At 40.1% G+C, this 21795-nt stretch overlaps 1 protein-coding gene across 1 annotated transcript; it reads right to left on the reverse strand.

The window, feature by feature from the left end:
* Positions 1 to 182: 182 nt before the first annotated feature.
* On the reverse strand, positions 183 to 21764 carry col28a1b (collagen, type XXVIII, alpha 1b). The gene is made up of 35 exons (XM_083761793.1): positions 21287 to 21764; positions 20636 to 20771; positions 19444 to 20009; positions 17148 to 17168; positions 16995 to 17054; positions 16805 to 16858; positions 15763 to 15807; positions 15636 to 15662; positions 15472 to 15516; positions 15342 to 15386; positions 14529 to 14582; positions 13269 to 13337; positions 13089 to 13157; positions 12603 to 12671; positions 10932 to 11000; positions 9652 to 9720; positions 8007 to 8075; positions 7534 to 7602; positions 7368 to 7439; positions 7183 to 7251; positions 7000 to 7071; positions 6661 to 6729; positions 6495 to 6563; positions 6354 to 6422; positions 6196 to 6264; positions 5990 to 6058; positions 5672 to 5740; positions 5468 to 5536; positions 5235 to 5315; positions 5103 to 5138; positions 4950 to 4986; positions 3838 to 4392; positions 3544 to 3728; positions 1756 to 2050; positions 183 to 1038 (listed from the first exon to the last, which is right to left on the reverse strand). Exons 1-35 carry the CDS (start codon positions 21296 to 21298, stop codon positions 866 to 868), a joined length of 3606 nt encoding a protein of 1201 aa, XP_083617919.1. The 5' UTR covers positions 21299 to 21764; the 3' UTR covers positions 183 to 865.
* Positions 21765 to 21795: the final 31 nt, after the last annotated feature.

Consider the following 21795-nt stretch of genomic DNA (forward strand, 5'->3'; position numbering starts at 1 on the left):
TTATCCTAGTTTACTAACTCATAGGTTCTTAGACCTCACTAGAAATCCATTGTAAACCAACCAATAAGAAGTGTTGATGATCTGAGGACTGAAATGCCCACTCTGTGTCATGTTATTTCACCATGTCACTTTTTGCACTTTTGTAAGTAAAGGGCTATTCTTTTGCATCTAAAGAGCCTCAGTTTTCGTCTTCTAGTGTGCAAACCCTTTCTTTTTGTTAATGGACTCATCCTGGCCTGCAATCTTCCCTACCTCTTTCAATCCAACCAATAACACATTTCTTATTAACTTTGTTTTACATTTACATTACATTTTTAATGGCATTCAGTATTAAAAACATACAACTTGCATTATAACATTCATACAAACATTCTTACTTTTCTGAATAGAAAGGTTAGTGTTTAGACTTGGAAGTCTTTAACATAACTGCTCAACAGTGAGTATTAAAGTAACATTACTTGCAGGTTGGCACCACTAGTTCTCTATTAATCTCTACCTCTCTTTTGTAACTAATTTATTTAGCTTAGTTTACCATATCAGTGGATACAATAGTTTGGCAGATAAAGTGATAATCTTTAGCAGTCTGGATTTCGTCATTACATTCTGGTGAACTGGATCCCTTTATAGATCAAGTTACGTTATTAATAATATTAAAATGTCTTTAGCAAGGTTCTCAATTAATTTTCCTCCACAATTTAACGTTAATGAGCCAAGCCTCTAAACATTGCATTAGAGTATATTTGCATATGAAATGGATGAATATCGGATGAATATGTCTTAAATACTAAAGGCATTTTTGTCACTTATTGAAAACAAACTATACAGCCTTAAGAAGTAAACAGCAATGTAATTTTGTCTGAGTTTGTTAGACCTGGACACAGGCTTTTTTGCAGCTCCTTTCAGTCTCAAACTGGTTATCATTTCCTTGACATCCCCCAAACCAGAACTGAGCACAGGCGTTTGCTGTAGCATCATAATACCACTTGGCAACATAATCCCGACAGGGTCCTGGTTCCAGAGATTGGCTGCAGCGCTTCTCTGGAAACAACAGAAGACATGAAAAGTGAGATCTTACATATATAGACTATTGAATCCTTTTTTTTTTTACGTTTGGATATGCGCACCGGGAGTGCACTCATGTATTAGTTTGTATTGCACAGTGAGCTCAGTGTACTATATCTGAACACAGGCAAAGATACCGTGAGCGCTTAATGCATTTTCATCATTGTGATGTGTTTTCAGATATTATCTAAAGACTGTAGGATGAGAATAGTATACATTATTCATGCATGGTTAAAGATGATAGGCAGTCTGTGGTATTTGGAATTTTGGATGCTTCTTATAGTTCTATGGATCCATGCATTTTTATTATTTCATATGTCAACAACTACTAAGGCTGGAATGATTATAATTTTGGTTTGAAATGCCAAACATCAATTACTTTGACATTATATTTGCTATTGCCTAACACTTCTTTGAAACACTACATTATAAAAGAAAGCCACCATGTAGTTCCCCTTTTCTGGGGTGAACATCTGCCGATGTACATACAAGCTTGTGACGCATAGCAACACGATCGATGAAGAGATTTGGTATAGAGGAGGGGGAAAAGCAGACCAGATTACAGAGTTGACCCCAGGCAGTGAACTAAGTATTAGTTTCACGAAGTATAGAAGGTTTTTAACAATTAAGTAAACCAGAGAAAGTGAAAGTAGTTAATTGAATCACATGATTTCATAGTTGCTTGGAATATACCTTGTGTGAAGGTGTCTGGGGATTGTGGTGGAGCAGTTGGTGGCAATGGCTGTGTCTTTTCTGGGCCTGAGACAGGAGGTTTGATAGTAGGGCCTTCTGGTCCTGTGCCCACTGGCACCTCCATGCTCAGTGTGGGATTCTTCACCTTGGATGGCAGAACGGTCTCTGTGAGTGGTTTGAATGGTTCTCTGTCAAACGACGGAACTCGTAGTGTGTCTGTCATGCTCCTCTCATCTGTCGTGGTTCCATGTGGAATGATTGGTTCTCTAGCGGGGCGTGCCGCTGGAGCTCCAGGCTGTAGAAACAGAGAAACAAAAAATATATATCTATAAGTAATCTTTTCATTTCTCAGTGTTTTCATACTGCTGGAGGGCCAGGCTGTAGAAACATAGAAACAAAAAAAAATATATCTATAAGTAATCTTTTCATTTCTCAGTGTTTTCATAGTTTATTTTGAACCTAATCTGTTTTTGCCTTTGGGGGAACCACCTACTCTTTTGTGGAAAGCAGCAACTGGCTCCTCCCCTTTCTTAGTCCCACATCCTCCCGGGCACTTCTGTGTTTATTCCTCCTAATGATAACCATTTAGGATGGGAACCCCTTTTATAGGATTCATCTTTCAAGATGGGAACCCCTTTTGGGGTAGTTGTTGCCTTGTTGTTGTATATAGCATCATTTGTATACATTTTTGAATAAATAGTTTTCCAGAAAACTTTAGAAGGCATTTTTAGAATCACCTAAAGGTTTAAATTGGTTAAGGTGCTGGCAAATTCTGCTGTTAGCAGATCTGTCTTGAGATATTAGTGTGAACCAGATAGGTTGCTACATGGTCACTGAATCAGTGGCAAGATCGTTTTAAAAATATTGGTAGAGTACTTAAGTCTGTAATTGTCAATCACCCAAGAATGAATTTAATCTGAATTGAATTTGTATTTATGCTGGCGTGGAAGGTGTAAGTAGCCTTGCCGAGCCATGAGGCCCATAGGGCAGGAGCCTATCTCCTGTTTCTGTAGCGTGAGGCAGCTTGATGTACAAGTACACCCCCAATCCCAACTTGATGCTGAGTGTCAAGCAGGGAGGCACTGGGTCCCATTTTTAGAGTCTTTGGTTTGACCCGGCCAGGTATTGAACCCCGACCTCCCAGTCTCAGGGCGGACCCTCTAACCACAAGGCCACTGAGCTGGTGGGGGGGAAGGTGTGGGGAAATGAAATGTTTTGTTTTTTAAATGTTAAAAACAAAAACAAAAAAATAATATATATACCGTACTGTAAAATAAATACGTTTTTATTATTATTTAAAGTAAATGAACCATGTGTACCAGGCCTTCATGAGAGTGATGGACTGTGTAGTCGGGCCAATGTGAAGGTCATATGGTGAAGTGTCTTGTTACCTCGACCTGAGTGATGTTTCACACCATTTCATTTATCTGCCTGTCTAATAATAAATAAATAAAAAATAACCCAAGAAAGGATGGCCACATCAATCTTGGAATTCAGTCGGCTGACCTGCAGAGATGACTAACTTTGTTTTGGGTGATCAAGGTCAAAGTCTAAATTGAAAACGGATAGAAAGACTTTCATTAAACTTGGCGGGAATGATCAGTAGGCTGCCCCAAAGAGATGCTTACCGATAACTCTTTTTTTAATCATATTTGAGATAGGAAATACCTCAAAGGTAGGAAAATATTTCTTCACAATTTCATAGTAGTTTTGGCAGAGGTATGCAGAGTGCTGAATGCAATCTTCGTAGTTATTATTGTGAATAATAGTCGTGTTGATTTCACTCACCAACATGTGTACTCTCCTGACGTCCCCTGTAAACGTAGGGGTGTCTGTGTCCGTTCTGTATGGAGGTTCTCCAATGCTCCCAGCCATCTCACGAGTTCCCGGAGATGATGCGGAGCTGGGAATAGAGCTGAACAGGGCTCTATCTCCACGTTCACAAATATGACTTAGCAGCTTGCTCTCCAGAGCTGGGAAACAACAAGGTAAAAGAAAATGTTATCCACTTTGTAAACCACTGATTCTATGAGAAAGGTACAGTGTACAGTCCACTATACTACATGGTGACATGTGGCTCACTTGAAAGTGTTCTGAAGTCTTCGATCAAGTAAACGTGTTCTTCATCAGGGTCGGAGGCCATGAGTTGCAGCTCTGTCTTGAAGTCCTCGTACATCAGGTCGCTCTGGTTCACTACCCCGATCACAAACGTCTCAATTTTACTTTCATGAGCCTCCTTAACGGCCTCCTCCAGACTCACAGAGTCCCTCTTATCCGCCTGACCATCTGTAATGACGATGGCCACCTTCCTCACATTTGGCCTGGCTGCCTTGAACAGCAGGTTGGCCTGTTTGATGGCACTGCCTGTGAAGGTGCCCTCACCCAAGTAGGCCATGGTGCGCACTGCAGTCTTGATCTGGTCACGGGTGAACTCGTGCCTAAGGCTGACCACCACCATGTTTATATGGCTGTAAAGGACCACGCCCACCCGCGTGGTGTCCCGACTGACCGAGGCGCGGTCGATGAGGGCATTGACAAAGTCTTTGACCACGTTATAGTTGTCAGGGCCCACACTCTCAGAGCTGTCAATCACAAATACCAACTCCAAGGGGCTCTGGCGGCATTTGACTCCACAGTCTGTGGAAAGTGAAAAATAGATTAGAATAGATGCTTTACTTAAGCCTATGTTCATGTGCCCTGCATTTATGACTTTTATTTGTCATTGGTGTTGTACATTACAAATACTTCACCCCTAATCCCTTCACCATGCTCACAGGTTGGCCATTTTGCTCACACATCAAACGACACCCAACAAGCATGACGTGAGAGCAAATGGTCATCGTGTGAGCACTGCTTGGTCAATGTAATTAAGAAGATATAACCAATACTCTAAACTACCTCCCCCTGGCCAGCTGGGGCGCCTGATGGAGGAGGGGAAAGGAACTGATCGGAATAATGTGTTCCTTCCACGCACTACGTCTGGACGGGGAAACTTGGACTCCTCATGCATAGAAGGAAGCATGAGGCCAGTCTGCTGCCCCCCCAGGTTAGCAGAGGAAGTGTAGCGCCCAGGATTACATTAGAAATTAGATAATTGACACTGAGTGAACAAATGGGTTGCAAAATCGTGGGATAATTCTGTGATCATCTGTGATTTCCAGAAAATCTTGAAATGTATCTGATCAAACACTTACTACATATTGATCTCACTATTTTGATGATTTCTTCTCTCTGTAAAAGAGAGTAAGCACAATGTTCTTAAAAAAGGCAAGATGAGGTTCAATGACTTGATTGATTGATGATTGATGATTAATTATTTATGTTGATTAATTAAACACTGTACTTACTGTAAGCCCAGGCTCTCCTTTATCTCCATTTTTACCCTGTGATTAAATATAGGCATACGCTTTATAATGAATGTGCATAGACAGAGTCAGTGAAATGGTGATGAAGTAACTTATAATATAAGGTTACAGTACCCAAGGTCCAGTAGGCCCTTGCTCTCCATCATGTCCTTTGTCCCCCCTTTTTCCCTTTTCACCTCTGAATCCCCGGTCCCCCTGCAAGAACAGTATAGCTCCAATTCATGTACAGTACAGTAGGTCTGTACTTCCTATGGACTGATGATATGTAGAGAGCTGGCAGTGACAAACTGGGAAGTTGCAAAGAAAGAGTGTACAGTATTGTATACAGTGCAAATACAGTTCACTACCGTGTCCCCCTGAAGACCTTGTCCTGGAGGGCCTCTGGGACCAGGGATCCCCGGAAATCCTGGATCACCCTGAAACATTGAAGACAGAGCATGTTGTACGTGCATGGAGGTGAGTAGGAAAATATGGCAGCATCATGGCGCAAACTTTGTAACGTAGTCTGACCCATATGGCAACTTCACATTTCTGCAGAGACTCAGTAATACCTTTTGTCCTTGAATTCCCTCTCCTGATAATCCCTGTGGTCCAGTTGGACCTATAGGACCTGTTGAACCCTTTGGAAAAATAAAACACATGTAAACATGCATCTGGAAATAATTTCTCTTTGAATAGTATTCGTGAATCGTGATGAGTAGCTTTAGGTTTGTTACCATTTGTATACTATTTATGAATCTGTGCTCCATATCATGTGATCATGGTCAAATAAATGATGATGATGATGAAAAATAGCAGATCTACAAGCTCATATAGCTTGTAGATCTGCTTTTTTATCGTGAAAATGCGGTTTACTTCTGAAGGATTACCTTGGGGCCAATCTGCCCAAGTCCTGATGAGCCAGTTGGTCCTGGGACTCCGGCTAAACCCCTGTCTCCCTGTACCAAGAACCAGAAAGACAGCAACGAGGACACATTGAAACACTCAAGGTCAGCTGATGACAAATAGTATAATTCAGTGCCCGCACTCCAAACTGCATTAGGCATAACATTCTACTGCATAAACTTTACTGTACCTTGGGTCCAGGTAAACCTACGCCTTCTGGACCAACCTCTCCCAACAATCCAGGTGGTCCTGCAATTCCCTAAAAAAACATACACACAACCAGATGATGAGTTAGTCTTGACTTCAAAGTAATAATAGAAGGGGCAGTAAAAATCGCTGGATACTCACTGGAGGGCCAGGGTGTCCTTCCCCTTTTGGCCCAGGTGGTCCAACAAGTCCTGGCATCGCTCTATCACCCTAAAGCCCAACACACCAAAATGTCAGCACCTTCACAACCAGAAGAACAGTCAAAGCTGAAAGTTAACTGACCTTAGGTCCAGCTATACCAATCCCTGGTTCACCAACAGGTCCAGGAGGTCCCACTTGGCCTGGGTCCCCCTATAATAATCAGAACTACGTCAATAAGGTAACATTATCCTGCTATTGTTTTGTGATATCTCGGAAATTACAGATTGATATTGATATATGGGCTTACGTTTGTACCAGGTAGGCCCCGTCCTGGTTGTCCAATTGGACCTGGTGGCCCAATAAAACCTGGTTCACCCTAAACGAAGACAATCAGAAGACTAGTCAAACACATATAGAAATAGAATGACAGATCCACCCATCACTGGATTTTTTTTAACTACATGAAAAAATGCTTGATCATGCGTATTTGTATATATCTGTCAAAAGGATAAAACAAAGAAGCTTGAGGGTTTATTTCCATTGTGGTCCTTTGAGGCTTTGATATTAACTACTTAAACACTTTGGGCTTAAGTACGGTAGTTAATCTTGAGGGTGTAAATAACATTATCCATGGAACTATTCATACCTTGGACCCCAATGGTCCCACAGGTCCAACAGCTCCTGGCTGGCCTCTGGGCGCCCTCTCTCCTCTGTCTCCCTATCAGAATGGCACAAGCTTATTTTCAGTGGTTTTAATAAACACAGTCTTCAGTCCAAGAACTGTGATGGCCAATTTTGATAGCTGTATGTTATAAACAGATTCAGATACCTTCTCCCCAGGGACACCTTTTCCAAGTGCACCATCAGGTCCCCTGAGCCCTGGCAGCCCGATGTCACCCTAGTATCATTTGAACACAACTACTGAAGCAACAGACTTGTAAAAGTAAAAAGGCAGTATGGTGTAATAAGTGGTGTAATAAGTGTATGTACAATAATTGACTGTACATCACTCACCTTCTGTCCTGCAGTTCCATCTTCTCCTGGGAGACCTGGAATTCCAGGGAGCCCCTCAGCCCCTGGGTCTCCCTAGGAAGAGAGAGATAATGATGATGATGGTAATAATATTAATGATGATGATGATTATGATAAACCTTGCTGATGAAGATAGAAGTGAACTTACTTTGGGTCCTGGCTCTCCTATACCTCTCTCCCCTGGCTGTCCAGACTCACCTGGGAACCCCTGATTTCCCTGAGAATAACAAATATGTGACATAGTTTATTATTCTGTCTTGCTTTTATTGACACATGTATTTAATTACACCCCCCCCCCCCCCCCCCCCCGGGGAATTGTCATAGACAACCTTTGGTTATGTTTGTCATAACTGCAACTGTCTGTGCACCATTCATAATTGTCCATGAAACTGAGCAATTATCCTCTGTAAAAACGCTCATGTTTGAAAGGACATGGTTGGTAATGACAGACAAGCCTAGAATAACATTCCACCAACATTTTATGATGAAATGAGTGTAGCCAACTTGCCAAGTGAAGAAACAATATATTTATGTATACCTGTATGTACAGGTATGTATCTGGATGCAGAAATGTGCTTTATCTAATAAAGTAGGCTAATGTATGTTTTCATGCATTCTTACCGTAGGTCCCATTGGTCCTATACCAGGTGTTCCTCTGAGTCCTGCTGGTCCAGCCGGTCCTTGATCACCCTGACAAGGAGCAAGATATTCGAAATGTCAGGTCTGTAACTCAACATCAACATGATAAAGAATTCTGGAAATGTCTGGCTTTTAAAAGCTTTACACACTATGGTCTAATCCAGTGGTTCCCAAACTGTTGTGCGTGCACCCCTTGTGGTGTGCTGGCGCCTTCTAGGGGGTACGCACAACATAAAAAGGCTAATGGTGGTGCTATGTTTTTTTTTAAATATATATTAACATATGCCAATATATGGCAAGTATATGCAGAACCTATGCTGCATGCCATTATATGTGCATGTGGATAAATAGGAAATGTATGTCTTTATATAGCTTATGCAATTTATATTTCCATGTGGGGGGTGTGCGTCAGCTAGGTCAGGAGGTAACAGGTTTGAGAACCGCTGGTCTAATCTATAGTGGTCCCCAACCTGTGGACTGGCACCCACTGGTGTGCCCCCGGTTGTGTCACGACCATAGACTGTAAAATATATGGACAAAGCGTTCCCCGGGTCTAACATGAACGTAAAATGAAGCCTGTAATAATATGCTAATTCCTGATGTAAGTCGCCATCTTTGGTACCAGCTGGCCATTGGCTGGCTCCGTTTTGTATACCAGCTGGTCATTGGCTGCCCAGACAACGAGGCGGGACTTCCCCCCTTCTTCTCCGTTGGTTTTTATTTTGACTCGAGTGGGAGGGGAATCCCGATCATAGACTGTAATGGTAGCCACGCCCCTCAGAACATACGCGATGTTTTTTTTTCTTTATGGTCATTTTTGTAATTAATGGGACCATAATTTTCCAAAAAGAATATTATGACATTAGAAATGAGACTTTAAACTAGTGACTGGAAGAAGAAAGTATTCATGACCATGTTTATTAAGGTAATACAGTCTAGGTGAAGTTGGGCCAAAATACATGGGCCTCTATGGAGCTATGGGGCTTTTTGGGTCCGGTCCAGCGCCACAACAGGCCATTATATGAACTACCGATTTCAAATGAGGCTTCACGAAATATCTGTCTGACTGCCCCCCTGGTCACGACTCACGAGGGTATTGCAAGTAAGCCCCCAAATAATTGCTAGTAGACCTTAATTAAAAAATCACACCTGTGTGATTTATCATTGTACATCATCATACATCATCTCATTCCGGCCAATCAGAATCTGTGTCAAATTGTCCATTCATTGTCAATGGCATTTCATGTTTGAGTTAGGACAAAATGTGGGTTACGCACACCAAAAGCTGGACATACGGAAGGACAAAAAGTAAATGAATGTAAACAAATTACATGGTATTTCTTCTTTAAAACCTTGAAAAACTGTGATACTGATGAATAGCAATTTACTGTATGCTACATTAGTTCCACTGATCCAAACCGGAACAAAATCGATCAATTGATTATTAAAAAACATGATCTGTAAATGCACATGGCCCACCGATCTGAACACTTTGTTCCGAAGTCAATTTAGCTAGATAATAATATTATAATTGTAATCCACCAACTGTGTGAGCTATACATGACACAATAATGAAGGACATTCAGGGAATGCCAGTCTAACACACTACAGTATTAACACCTTTTACCTTTTCACCTTGAATTCCTGCTCCAGGGTCACCAACTGGACCTGGAATCCCGGCAGGCCCATGAGCTCCCTCAGAATAAGAATAAGAATAATACGTTATATTAAACTTTAGAGTATTCATACTACCTCTTTATGTCTTAGGGCCGATTCATACTCCTATTTTAGAGCCGAATAAAAGTCGGTTCGGCGCTGTAAAGCCTACAATTTGACGTCATTTGAGGTTCGGGGGGGCGGGTACCGTTCTAAAGTCGGCTCTTCGGTGCTACTGAAAAGTTCTGACGAGCCGAAATCATTTCGGCACTACAGCGCCGAAACAGCGGTAAAATAGGAGTATGAATCGGCCCTAAGACATTGCCTAATTCAATTCAAAATAGTACATCGTTTGCATTTTTCGAGAGAAAAACTATCTAAAATTTATCCTGACATTGACTCTACTGTCATCTGGAGCCAGCCTCTGTTGGACATATGTTCTTGGGATGCACTTCCTTGAACCCATTTTGGAATAGTATTTTTGATGCTTTCTCAACCATTTGTCATATGCCAATTGCGCCCAACCCGATAACTGCTATATTTGGAGTTCCCAACGACGATGCACCAATTACCTCTCCCCTAGCCAATTTCATAGCTTTTGCTTCACTCATAGCGAGGAGACTTATTCTCCGCAATTGGAAATCTGATAAACCTCCAACATTTACAAGTTGGGTCAAGGACGTTATATCCTTTATACCATTGGAGAAGCTCAGATACAACAGGTACAAATCTCGCCAGAAATTTATAAAGGCTTGGTCCCCTTTCCTTGAATTCACCCTTTCACTGTCTTTTAATGATGTGTTCTAAGTGTTTTCCTACAGTACATGTAATTTGGTTCACTGTGTAGCCCCTTAATCTAGTAAAAGGCACATTTTATTGTATTTATTTTATTCATTTACTATTTATATCCTTTACTACCTGTTTATTTTATTTTATTGTTGCTTTTTTTGTTGCTGTTGTTGTTGTTGTCTTCTTTTGTGATGGAACCGGGGAGGGTGGGGTATATGTGGGGTTGTTTGTCTACAAAAATTGAAAATCCTATAAATAAAGTTATAAAATAAAATAAAAATTAAACTTTAGATTTCACAATGGTGTAAAATAACAACAGTATGGCGTGATTTCTCCCTAAAAAGAAATCGTTTCCATTTCACCATAAATCAATTTACATCGCTATATAATTATGTATATACTGTTTAGTTCAGGCTGGCCACATTTCTGGAATAAATATCAATCTCTAACTAACAAGTTTACCTTGTCACCTTTGAATCCAATACCAGGAAGACCACGGCTCCCCCTGGGACCATCATATCCTCTGTCACCCTAAAAATAAAATAAAAAGATATTTAAGATTCTGATTTGTTAACTGAGTTCTGATTCACTTGAAGTGTTTCTAGTTTCTACTATTATATATTTTCTATCTAGCACTGCTAGCACTACTAAGGATGGCTGTGTTGGTAATTTGTCCATCCATCCAACATGGTTTCGAACAAGATGTCAAAAGAAAATACTGTCTATATCTATATGCCATGGGATTTTCTGTGCACCTTCATACTCCATGGAGGACGACCCCTACTGAATTTGATGAACCCATGTAGTGTCAATACACTGGAAATACAATTTCTTTGAACCCATGGCCTTTCTTTAAAGTAGTACCACCCGTAGGCTAAACATTTCCTTTGCACAAAATATATCTCAAAATCTATGAGGCAGATTGCCATGAAACTTGCTGACTACATTCATGCTCCTCAGAGGATTTTTTGTTTTATGTTTTGGTGACCCTTTGACCTGCTAGTGCCAACCTCAAGTCAAACTTTATAATTTTGCCCCGTGGCAGGATGTGGATGTGGACTGTGGGGATGGCGATGATCAGCTCCCATTGGAGTTTACGTCAGAGCCATTGTGACAGAAGGTAGGGCTGTACAATATATAGAAAATGTACTTGAGTGTGATAGCCTATCAAGATTTAAGATATCATATCATGTCTGTTATTTGGGAATACTTTGGAGAGATAGAAATTTAAAAAAAGTATTACTTAAGTACACAACAGATCTGTGATCTATCTAATGGAAAACCAGCTGTGTAGAAACTGTATATTTCACAGAAACGCACACCAGTGGAAATATAGCTCTTGGACTACAGTACTTTAGGTGTTGGCCACTGGCCAATTTGCATAAACAGCAGCAAACGTGTATCACCAGAGACAATGGAATGTTGTAAAGGCCACGAAAAGGTTAATACAAAAAATGACTTATTTTCTATCAATTACACACCCCATGAAGTGCCATATGATATTCATTGTCTTGGGTCTATGTTAGCAGCAAACCTACCGTAAATCAGAAATACATTAAAACTATATACTTCAATATTTGCATACCACTGGGAGACCAATAGTTTCAAACACTACTGTATAGTGCCAAGCAGTGAATCGTGACCATGAAGCATGTGACCCGTACTGATTCTGACTGCTCACTGATGCAAGTGCAACTTTCTATCTCTATGGCTCTGGCATTGCTTAGCTTTGCCCCCCTGTGCTCATTGGCCAATTTCTGAATATTTGAACTGCTTGTTATTTAAAGGGATAGAGTAGCCGTTAGAGCGGCCAGATGGGAACTGCAAGGTTCCAAGTTCGGTCCTGCATGGGCTCCCCCAGAGTTAGTGTTGAAGTGTCCTTGAGTCTCTGAACCCCTAAATGCCTTGCATGGTTTCCTCTTCCATCGGTGTATGAATATGTGTGTGAATGGGTGAATGTATATGCACAATCTATGTAAAGCGCTTTCGTTAAAAGTGCTATATTAATGCACCATTTACCATTTTTAATCACAGAATGAACATCACATGAGTCTAAGGTCAATTATGTAGAGGCATGAACTGAAGAAATGTAGAAAACTTTTCCAGCATCTCTATGAAACAGCTTCTTCTGACCTTTGATCCTGGAAGACCCTCTCCTGGTAGACCTGGATTCCCCTGTGCTCCAGCCAGCCCTGGTGGACCCTGTGAAAACAGCCCTGTCACTTAGCCCAGTGGTTTTCAACCAGTGGTCCGGATGAAACCAAATGGACCCGTTTCATTTTACACTCTCAAGAGTTACATAACTCTAAAACTACTTAATTTACAAGAAGTCTACACAATTAGACAATGTAAATGATTTGTTATTTTTGATCAACGTCTGCCTGTTGTCTCTCCAATGGTACCAACATCAATACAGCATATAATTGTGGACCGAATTTTATCCAACGGTACCAAAATATAATTTTGTTTTGGGTCTGCAAGGCTAAATCTCATCAATTGATGGTCCGTGGCTCACATCATGGGCCTTGACATGAAAAAGGTTGAAAAAAAGAAGAAAGTGCCCAATGTTGACGTAGTGCTGTTGCTGTACCAACAGAATAACACAATCCCCATACTCACTGGCAGTCCTGGTTCTCCTATCCCCAAAGGACCTAGGAGACCAGGTCTTCCCTGAATTCCCCTTTCTCCCTGTTAACACAGTACATCAGCATCTTACAACAGTTTCAATAACAAAACAAATTGCCACAATTCACTATTTGACTGTAATCATATTGTGTGAGGATGATAATAAAGGTTCACCTTGGCTCCTGGGAATCCAATACCAATTTCCCCAGGTGGTCCAGAAGCACCAGTTACACCTCTGTCTCCCTACAGTATGTTTGAAACATTCTGGTTTTATCATGTGATCACAATTCATTTCCCAAAAGCATACAGTGGCTGTCTGAGACCTGAGTGACACACCAATAACCTTCTTCTGGGTATAATAACGTTTTAAAGGGATTGTGACATTAAAAAAAAGGTTTTGGAATTGTTCTTGTTTCTTTTTAGGTTTTCTAATCTCAATTGCACCCAAAAAACATGAACTTTTAACATTCAGTAGATTTTCTGTGATCTGGGGTTTTCTGGCTCAAACAGGTGCTCTGATTTGAAGTGACATCACTTACTGCAAATCCCATATATGTCAATGGGATTTGCCAGCAGATGACACTGTTTCACTGTGTTGCCTGTTTTCATTGTAGCTCAAAAGGCCCCAAAAACCCCAAAGAAAACTTCAGACCACAGAAAATCCACTGAATGTTCAAAGTTCAGGTTTTTTGGGTGTAATTGAGGTCATAAAACCTAAAAGAAAAAAGAAAAAGAAAAATAAATGAAAATGAATGACATAAAACCTTTAAGGACAATGGCCGGTTGAGAGACTATTCCAGACAGCGACCATTTTCCCATGATGTGTGTGTTGTCAAGGCAACACAGATGTCACACTTGAGCTGTATTTGTGAGCTGGGGTCTGCTTGGAAGATTTGACTCATTTTTCATTCAAAGATATGAATGCTTTTTTTAATGTCTGTACGACCTCAGGGGGAACTATAATAAAAGCCTTCATAACGGCAACAGCTTTTAAACAGTGCAGATAAAAATCACAGAAACTAATTGTTGACAACGATGTGAATGTGGAAGTGATGAGTTTAGCGCTATTGTTTGGAAATGACATCCATGGGAATCAAAGAGCTAAGACAAAAAGACTCAACAAGTAAGCCAAAATGTGATCTGCTAGCCTTAAGGCATTCGAAAAATAAAGAGCGGAACTTGTTCCTCGCTTGTATCTCAATGGTGTCTGAACTTTCTCCCCAATTATATAAATCACTCACTTCTTCTGTAAAAGGACTTCCTTGTTGGAAATATTAAATGGAGGAGCAGCATTCTAATGGCTTTTGCCACACATTTGAAACAAAGGTCATTTCATGTTGCATTTCTGTCAAATCTACAATAGATATACTGTGTTTCTATTTTTCCCATGGATGTCCTACATGGGAAGCCAATTGCATGTGGCTTCTTACTTACTTTAGATCCCAGTGGGCCCTCAGCACCCATGTCTCCTGGAATTCCTTTGGTACCCTTTGGAAGACAAAGACAAAGACAAGTCTCTGAAAATGCAAAATAGATACAATTGGGGTAAAATTGTATACTTTCAGAGTTAAATTCACATTCAGGATTTTTGTGTGCACAGGAACAACAAATAACTTACAAAATGTACAGTATTCATATACTGTATTTTAAATTTTTGTATCATGATGATGGGTATGACAAACTTTCCTTGGCTATCTTAGCCACAAAAAATATCTGAATATATGTTCAACAAGAAAAAAACGAAAACATCTTTTCCACTCAGCTTACAACAAACCCGTACCAAATGAGAAACACAAACTCAGAAACTCCTGGCTTTGATGTCCTTTAGATTCTCTAGTCCCTGAGTGCAAAATAACAGCGCCATATTGACACTGTGCCAGTGCCAAAGAGAAGGAAGAGTGGCTCTCTAGACTGCTATGTCCCTGTGCTAATCCCACCACACAAAGTCTGCTCCTGTCGAAGAATAATATCCTGCAAGCCTGGATTCACTGCTTTTGATAGCCACATTATTTTAGGATTAGCCATAATCCAATATTCACATTCCATAAGTGCAGAGGTGAGAAAATGACAAATTCTGCTTCCATTTTCCATATTTGAGGGTGACTGTCCTGTCTGTATCTTCAATCCAATGGCAAAGCTATGTTTGGACATTTTCCTATGTGAAGAACTAAATTGTAAGAGCTCAAAATTATAAAAGCTGTCTTTTAAATTGATGCATTAATATATGCTAACATATATCTGTTCTACCTGTTCTCCTTTATGTCCTCGTAGACCAGCAGGTCCCTCGGGTCCCTGAAAAAGACAAGGTATTCTATTAATAGGACAAGAATAACAAGACTGCCTTAAAGTAAGATCATGTCAATGGCATTGAACTTACATTATCTCCCTTTTCTCCAGGAGTGCCACAGTCACCTCTTTCTCCCTGAAAGATAATCAGACAAGCTTGGGGTCTACCAGTTATTCCATAAACAAATAAACAACTCATATGAAGCAAAAGAGAGTATACTACATGGGCTAGTTTCTAGCAATAAGTGAACCAACCTTGTTACCCTTGAAGCCTGCATGGCCCTGTAAAAGATGTGACATTTCTGAACAGTTGATACCGTATTTCATTCACCAGTTTAGGAAAATCACCCTAGTTATGTATTAAAAGTGTAACATATTTTACCTGTGGACCTTCACTTCCAGGACGGCCATTCAATGCAGTATCTCCCTGTAAATGAGATGGTCATAACCTAATTAATTATAAGAAGCTACATTTATCAAATGACCATCTTGTATTTTTGTATACAGTTTTGATTATTATTACTTTTTACGAGCGTAATGCCTATGTTGAGAGATGGGTTTCTGCCTCTGCCCTTCACAGACACCTTTTTTTTGATTGATTGAAATATTTATTAACAGTTTGCAAAATTTACAGTACATTTCAAGCACAAACTCAATACAAAGACTGTTAACTGTGAGTGGACGACCCAATTAAGCATTACACTTGTTTACAACAGGGTCCACATTGTTCAATTCATCAAAACATTTAGAGACATACAAATAGACATTTCTATGTAGCTAAAGTACAGAACAGGAATTCATCATATAGGAAGCAAAAAGGGAAAAGATACATATACAGTGAGGGGAAAAGGGGGGGGATTCAGATTTTACAGAGGCCAGTTTCGAATTGCAGCCATCCGTAGGTGCCCTTTGAGAGCGGTTTTGAAGGAGTCAAGGGATTCACATGTCTTAATGACTGTTGGTAGGGCGTTCCACATTTTGGTGGCATAGGAGCGAAAATAATTTAGTCCCTTGTTTGTGCCAAATCTGGGTTTTACATGGTTTGTTGCACTCCCTCTGGTGTTGTGGGTGTGGACTTCGTTTACATTAAGGAAGTATTTAGACCTGTTGTATCCTGAATGAACTGACACTCAAACTTTATGTAGGCCTACTCTAGAAGAAGGCCACAAGCTGATACACTTGGTTTCTATTGTTCAAATCATTTTACTCCATGGATCAGACCCAGTTATTACACACTAGGTTGAGTGCTACACAAATGGGGCAATTAATATGTGTAAGCGAGTGCATGAAAATATTTATGAATGCAGGTGGAGGAATCTGCCTGCAAATACTCCTGTGAGCCCCAAATTTAAGTCAGAATGATGTTCTTGGTTCACAAGAGGCTAAAGAGTAAACAGAATAAATGTTCTCTTTTTGAGTCATACCTTTGATCCTTTTACACCGGGTGGTCCTCTATAGCCTGCCTCCCCTTTTTTACCCTGGAGGGTGTAATAGTATCATGTAAGAACTTGGCATATTATCGTCTTTCTCCAACTAACATATTAGCATCTATATTTGCATTTATTTTTAAATATCTCCCCTGAACGTTTTTATTATATTGGCATGAATACTTACTGGACTTCCTGAAGGCCCTCTCGTTCCTTTTTCACACAAACACACCTGGGACTGTGGACACTGAGAAGAGTAAAACAATGCATTGTGATTCTCCTCACAAGACTTAAAAGTGAATGTTGATTTCTTTCACATTTTCAAGTGTTAAGTGCTTACCTCTTCAGCTGTAACAGCACCCTGGATGCAAAACAGTATTATACAATGTTAGAGCTGCAGTATATTTGGGTCATTATTCTATTTGACAATAGGCTATAACCATGCTATAAGAGTACAATCAGCAGACAGAAAACTTAAAAAGAATGTTAGAACAATGGCTTTGATTAGATTTACAATTTAGGCATTTAGCAGACACTCTTAATCCAGAGAGATTTACAGTAAGCAAGAACAACACATGGTAATACATCAAATACATAAAACATAAGAACCTAACATCTGACTAACAGTGGAATATAATGAAACTATGCGTATACACTATAGTGCTATGTCTACATAAAATCAAAATGCTATCTAAATTAAATAAGTTGAGCCTTTGCATACGCCTGTAAGGTCGTCGAGGCTAGGGCAAGTGCTACGGCAAGTACTACGGGCTAAGATGGAGTCTGGGTTTTCAGACTACTGCGGAAGCTTGGGAGTGAGTCTGCAGTTTGATTGCATGCGAAGTGCACAACTCCATAATTTTGGAGCCAGAAGGGAGAAGAGTTTGGGACGTGTGTTCATTGTCCCAGCGTTTTTAGAGATTGTACTTCCAGCTAGATATGATGTTACCTTTGCTTCAATGTGATGCATGCAGTCTTTTTCATGAACCATATGAACTGGAAAGTAAAATATCACACATTCTTGGAAAGCAGAACAAGCCATGCAATTGTGCGCTTCTAGACGGGTCCTGACCTATTAAAGATGTTCAACATTATGGAAAATGCATAATGGGGAGGGAAATCCCCATGTGGCACACAATTCTGTCATTGAGATTTCAACTCTCTATGAGGACAGGGTTGACTGAAACAGACAGACCCCGCTCCCAAGGGAAGACAGACTATGCACCCACTGCACACAAACCACCTGCTATACCACTATACCAAGACATCAGAGACATACTTCCCACAGATTACACACCCAAAGTGAGTTTGAAAAAATGACTAACGACAAAACACTCCCACACCTATTGGGAGAAATAGGCTACAAGTTACAACAATGTGCGAACACAGCAGCAAGATTTGTAAATTGTTGCGATAAAAGAAGGTTACCCAATAGAATACAACCACCCTAAGGACTACTATCTGTACAGAGTAGACGTCTAGACCTGCCTTTAAACGCATTTTAAATCTGAGGCTTTTTGTATACTATTTAAATAGTTTTGAGAAGAAATGCTGCTATTTGTCCCAAAGGGACTGCAAATGATTGGTGCCATTTGTTTAAAAAAACGTTATACCCTGTTTAAATAACCGATATTCAATATTATACAATGTGACATATAGCTCTGTTTACAGTATGCACAATGCTGTACCCCCTACAACTGTATATGAGGCAGGGTCGATTAGTTTAATTGACCTGTAACTCAATTTATTTGAAATTATTATTTTAATATCGTTCAATATCACCACTATGAATCTATTTCTTTTAAACCAAAACATAACATCCGGTTAGGATATTCATCTGAAGACAGCTGAAGACAGATTTTCAACTGTTTTTATTATATTTTGAAACTTGCTTTGGCAATGTAAACGTATGTTTTCTCATGCCAATGCCCAATAAAGCTCATTTGAATTGAAACAGGACACGATAAACAGACGTAAAAGAGATACCTGTGTGATAGTCTCCAGTGCTGTTTGCACTGATTCTCTTGAAACTCTAGCAGCACCACAACACAGAAGACAGAACCCCAAATTGACTTTCATCAGGCCTTGGAAACCCAAACTTGTTTCCAATGATTCTGTCCTTCTAACCAGATATGAAAAGATGTTTTGGTTTAAAATAAAATATAATATCAAATAATTGTAGGTGAGAAATAGATTCATAGTGGTGATATTGAAAGATGTTAGAATAATAATTTCAAATTAATTGAGTTACAGATCAATTAAACGAATGGACCCCGCCTTCCCAAAAAACTAAACGCCCACTTTGGAAACCCCTGATCTAGAGGATAACTGAATGTTGAATGAATACAAAATAAAGAAGGACCAAAACAACCAACATGCCTTTTCGCTGCATTTGAACCTACGATCAAGATCAAGATTTGTATGGATCAAGATCAATAAATATGAGCAGTGACACTAATCCACTTCCCACTATACAGTTGATTGATGATGTCACAGGATGAGTTGAGGTGACACTCATCAGTCTCATGCAAAGCAAATTGCAACGACAAGCAAATTAACTTAAATTCCAAGGTCACCATATTAGAAGCAGGCATTTCAGAAGTAGTGGGCAACAGGTGCACAATGTCCATACTCACGATCTCATTGAGCAGCCTCTCCTCCAACTGAGGGTCAGTTAAACTTTGAACAAACTGCTGGCCAGGTGTACTGGCAATCGCCCGGAGCTTGGCACTATTTTGACTCTGTTTGGAAATGTCTGATAATCCTACAACGAAAAGCCTGATATTATGATCTTTGGCCTCGGCTGCTGCTGCGATGACATCAGGGTTGCGGGGATGGTCGACTCCATCAGTCATCAGCAATGCTATCCGGACGCTGTCTTCTGGGGTCTCTTCAACCACCAAATGAGTGGCATTGGTGATGGCATAGGTGGAGTAGGTACCATGGCCAATGTAGGCCATGGAGTTGACCTTGCTGTGGAAGAAGTCCAGGTCCTTCCAGGCCGAGAATCTGTGTTCTATAGACACAGAGCTGCTGTACTGGAGAGCAGCCAGGCGTACCTTCAGTTTCCAGCCAGCAATATGGAGCATTGAGAGGCGTGTGCTGAAATGCAGCACAAAGGCCTTCTGCTTCTCAAAAAGGAATGTTTTTGCACTTTCTGAGCTGTCCAGGATGAAAGACACCTGCAGTGAACATGCGTGACCTGTGTGGAAGAGAAATAATTACCAAAACCTAACCAATATGTGTGCCAATTAAAATAATAATAATAATATTAATTATAGAGGTATATGCGTGACTGAGTGGCAAAAAACTACTTTCTGACCTTGACAGCCCATACATCCATACAGAAAGGTCCAAAATGATTGCATTAAATGATGTTAAACAATGTTAAACTCACTTTGCCACTCATTTTTCCACTCGATTTCTTTGGTGTTCACTATTCAATTCAATTCATTGTGAAACATGCATTTTCTTCTTTTAGCAATGTAAATGTAACAATGTAACAACCTGACTTTAATACGTTTTAACTGTATTTTCTTTTGTCAGTGATATGTCTTGCAATGTATGAGAGATCCTCTTGTCCTTGTATGAAATTGTCTTTGTACCACTGTTACTAGACCAAATTGGTCTTGGACCTGCAACTGTACTTGCCAAAGAAAGTATGTGTCCAAGTGTTACTGTAAAAATCTAAATATTTGCTTTGGTCAGAAAGGATGCTCTATTAGCTGCTTGGTTTTCCAACGTGGATAACTGATGTTCAAATTTGGTCTTAGTTTCCATAACAACCCTCACCACCTGGACTGTTGGACACCTCATTTGAGGAATTACCATTTGCTTCATCTTGGCTGTAGCTGTTCCGCTGTCCTAACTTTCTTCTTCTCTGGCCTCTGACTCCATGTAGAGCCAATAATAAAAGGCACAGTGCCACGCCTTTCCCCATGTTTCCCTTTATCAGCATTTTCACCTTAGTAGAGAAAGAAAGTTACAATTATGTGTAGAATAACTGAATATCATTGCATCTACATAGATAATATATCCAGATTCTGGTAAATTCATGAAATTGTTTTTTTTGTATTTTGCCAGTTTCCCCTTCCCTCCAAATAGCATCACTCAAGCCAAGGAACCATGCATCAGTATTTTTGTTCTTTATTAACACAACCATTGAGTTATCATTGTGCTTTGTAAATCACTTCCCAAAAATAACCATACTGTAGCCTACTTTACCACAAATTGCAAAGCCCAAATTTATAGAACATCTCTGCTAAGTGTCAATCATCAATAACTCATGCAAAAGCAGTAGAACGTTTTGAAAAACGTTACCAGTAGTAAGTAGGCATGTTTACATGATCAAGTAAGTGAGTAGGCCTAGGTTTTTTATCTAGCCTACAAGAAACTGAAACTGTACAGGCCATAGAAAAAACAAGAGATAGAGATATATATGTAAAAATGACTAAACTTAATAAAAACATAATATTTTACCTGAAATCTCATTTAGATCCAGCCAATGCTTTAGGTTGAATAAGTTGAGAATCTCTGGGCGTCATTTCGTTGCTGAGTCAGGTCCTGGTCTTTACAGCCCATCAACTGAAATGAGTCGCTGTGCTGGGGCGCGCTCTTGTATCTGCATTGTCTATTCGGTGGTTGCCTCCATTGACCGTTAGATGTTACTGTGGTGATCATGTAACCACCTATTTGAAGTATTCTATACACTTTTCGGCCTGTTTATTTACATATGGCTATTTATTTTCTTCTGATTAAGTGTATAATTGGTTATTGCAGTTGAAGTTGTGCAGTCCAACTCCTGTTGCTGAATTGAGCTGTTCTGTTGCGCATGGAGATTGTTTGGATTCTGTGTATGAAATTCCCAAACGAGATTGTTTTCCTTTTCCACTCGCCCACTAATGTGAAAACCATGTGAGAGCTCTTCGGTCCTTTTCGCTTACAGCCATCCAGCCATTAACCTAGACGGAAATCAGATATTCTTTTAA

The sequence above is a fragment of the Protomyctophum parallelum genome, assembly GCF_964188405.1.
Source record: "Protomyctophum parallelum genome assembly, chromosome: 3".
Classification (NCBI taxonomy): Eukaryota; Metazoa; Chordata; class Actinopteri; order Myctophiformes; family Myctophidae; genus Protomyctophum; species Protomyctophum parallelum.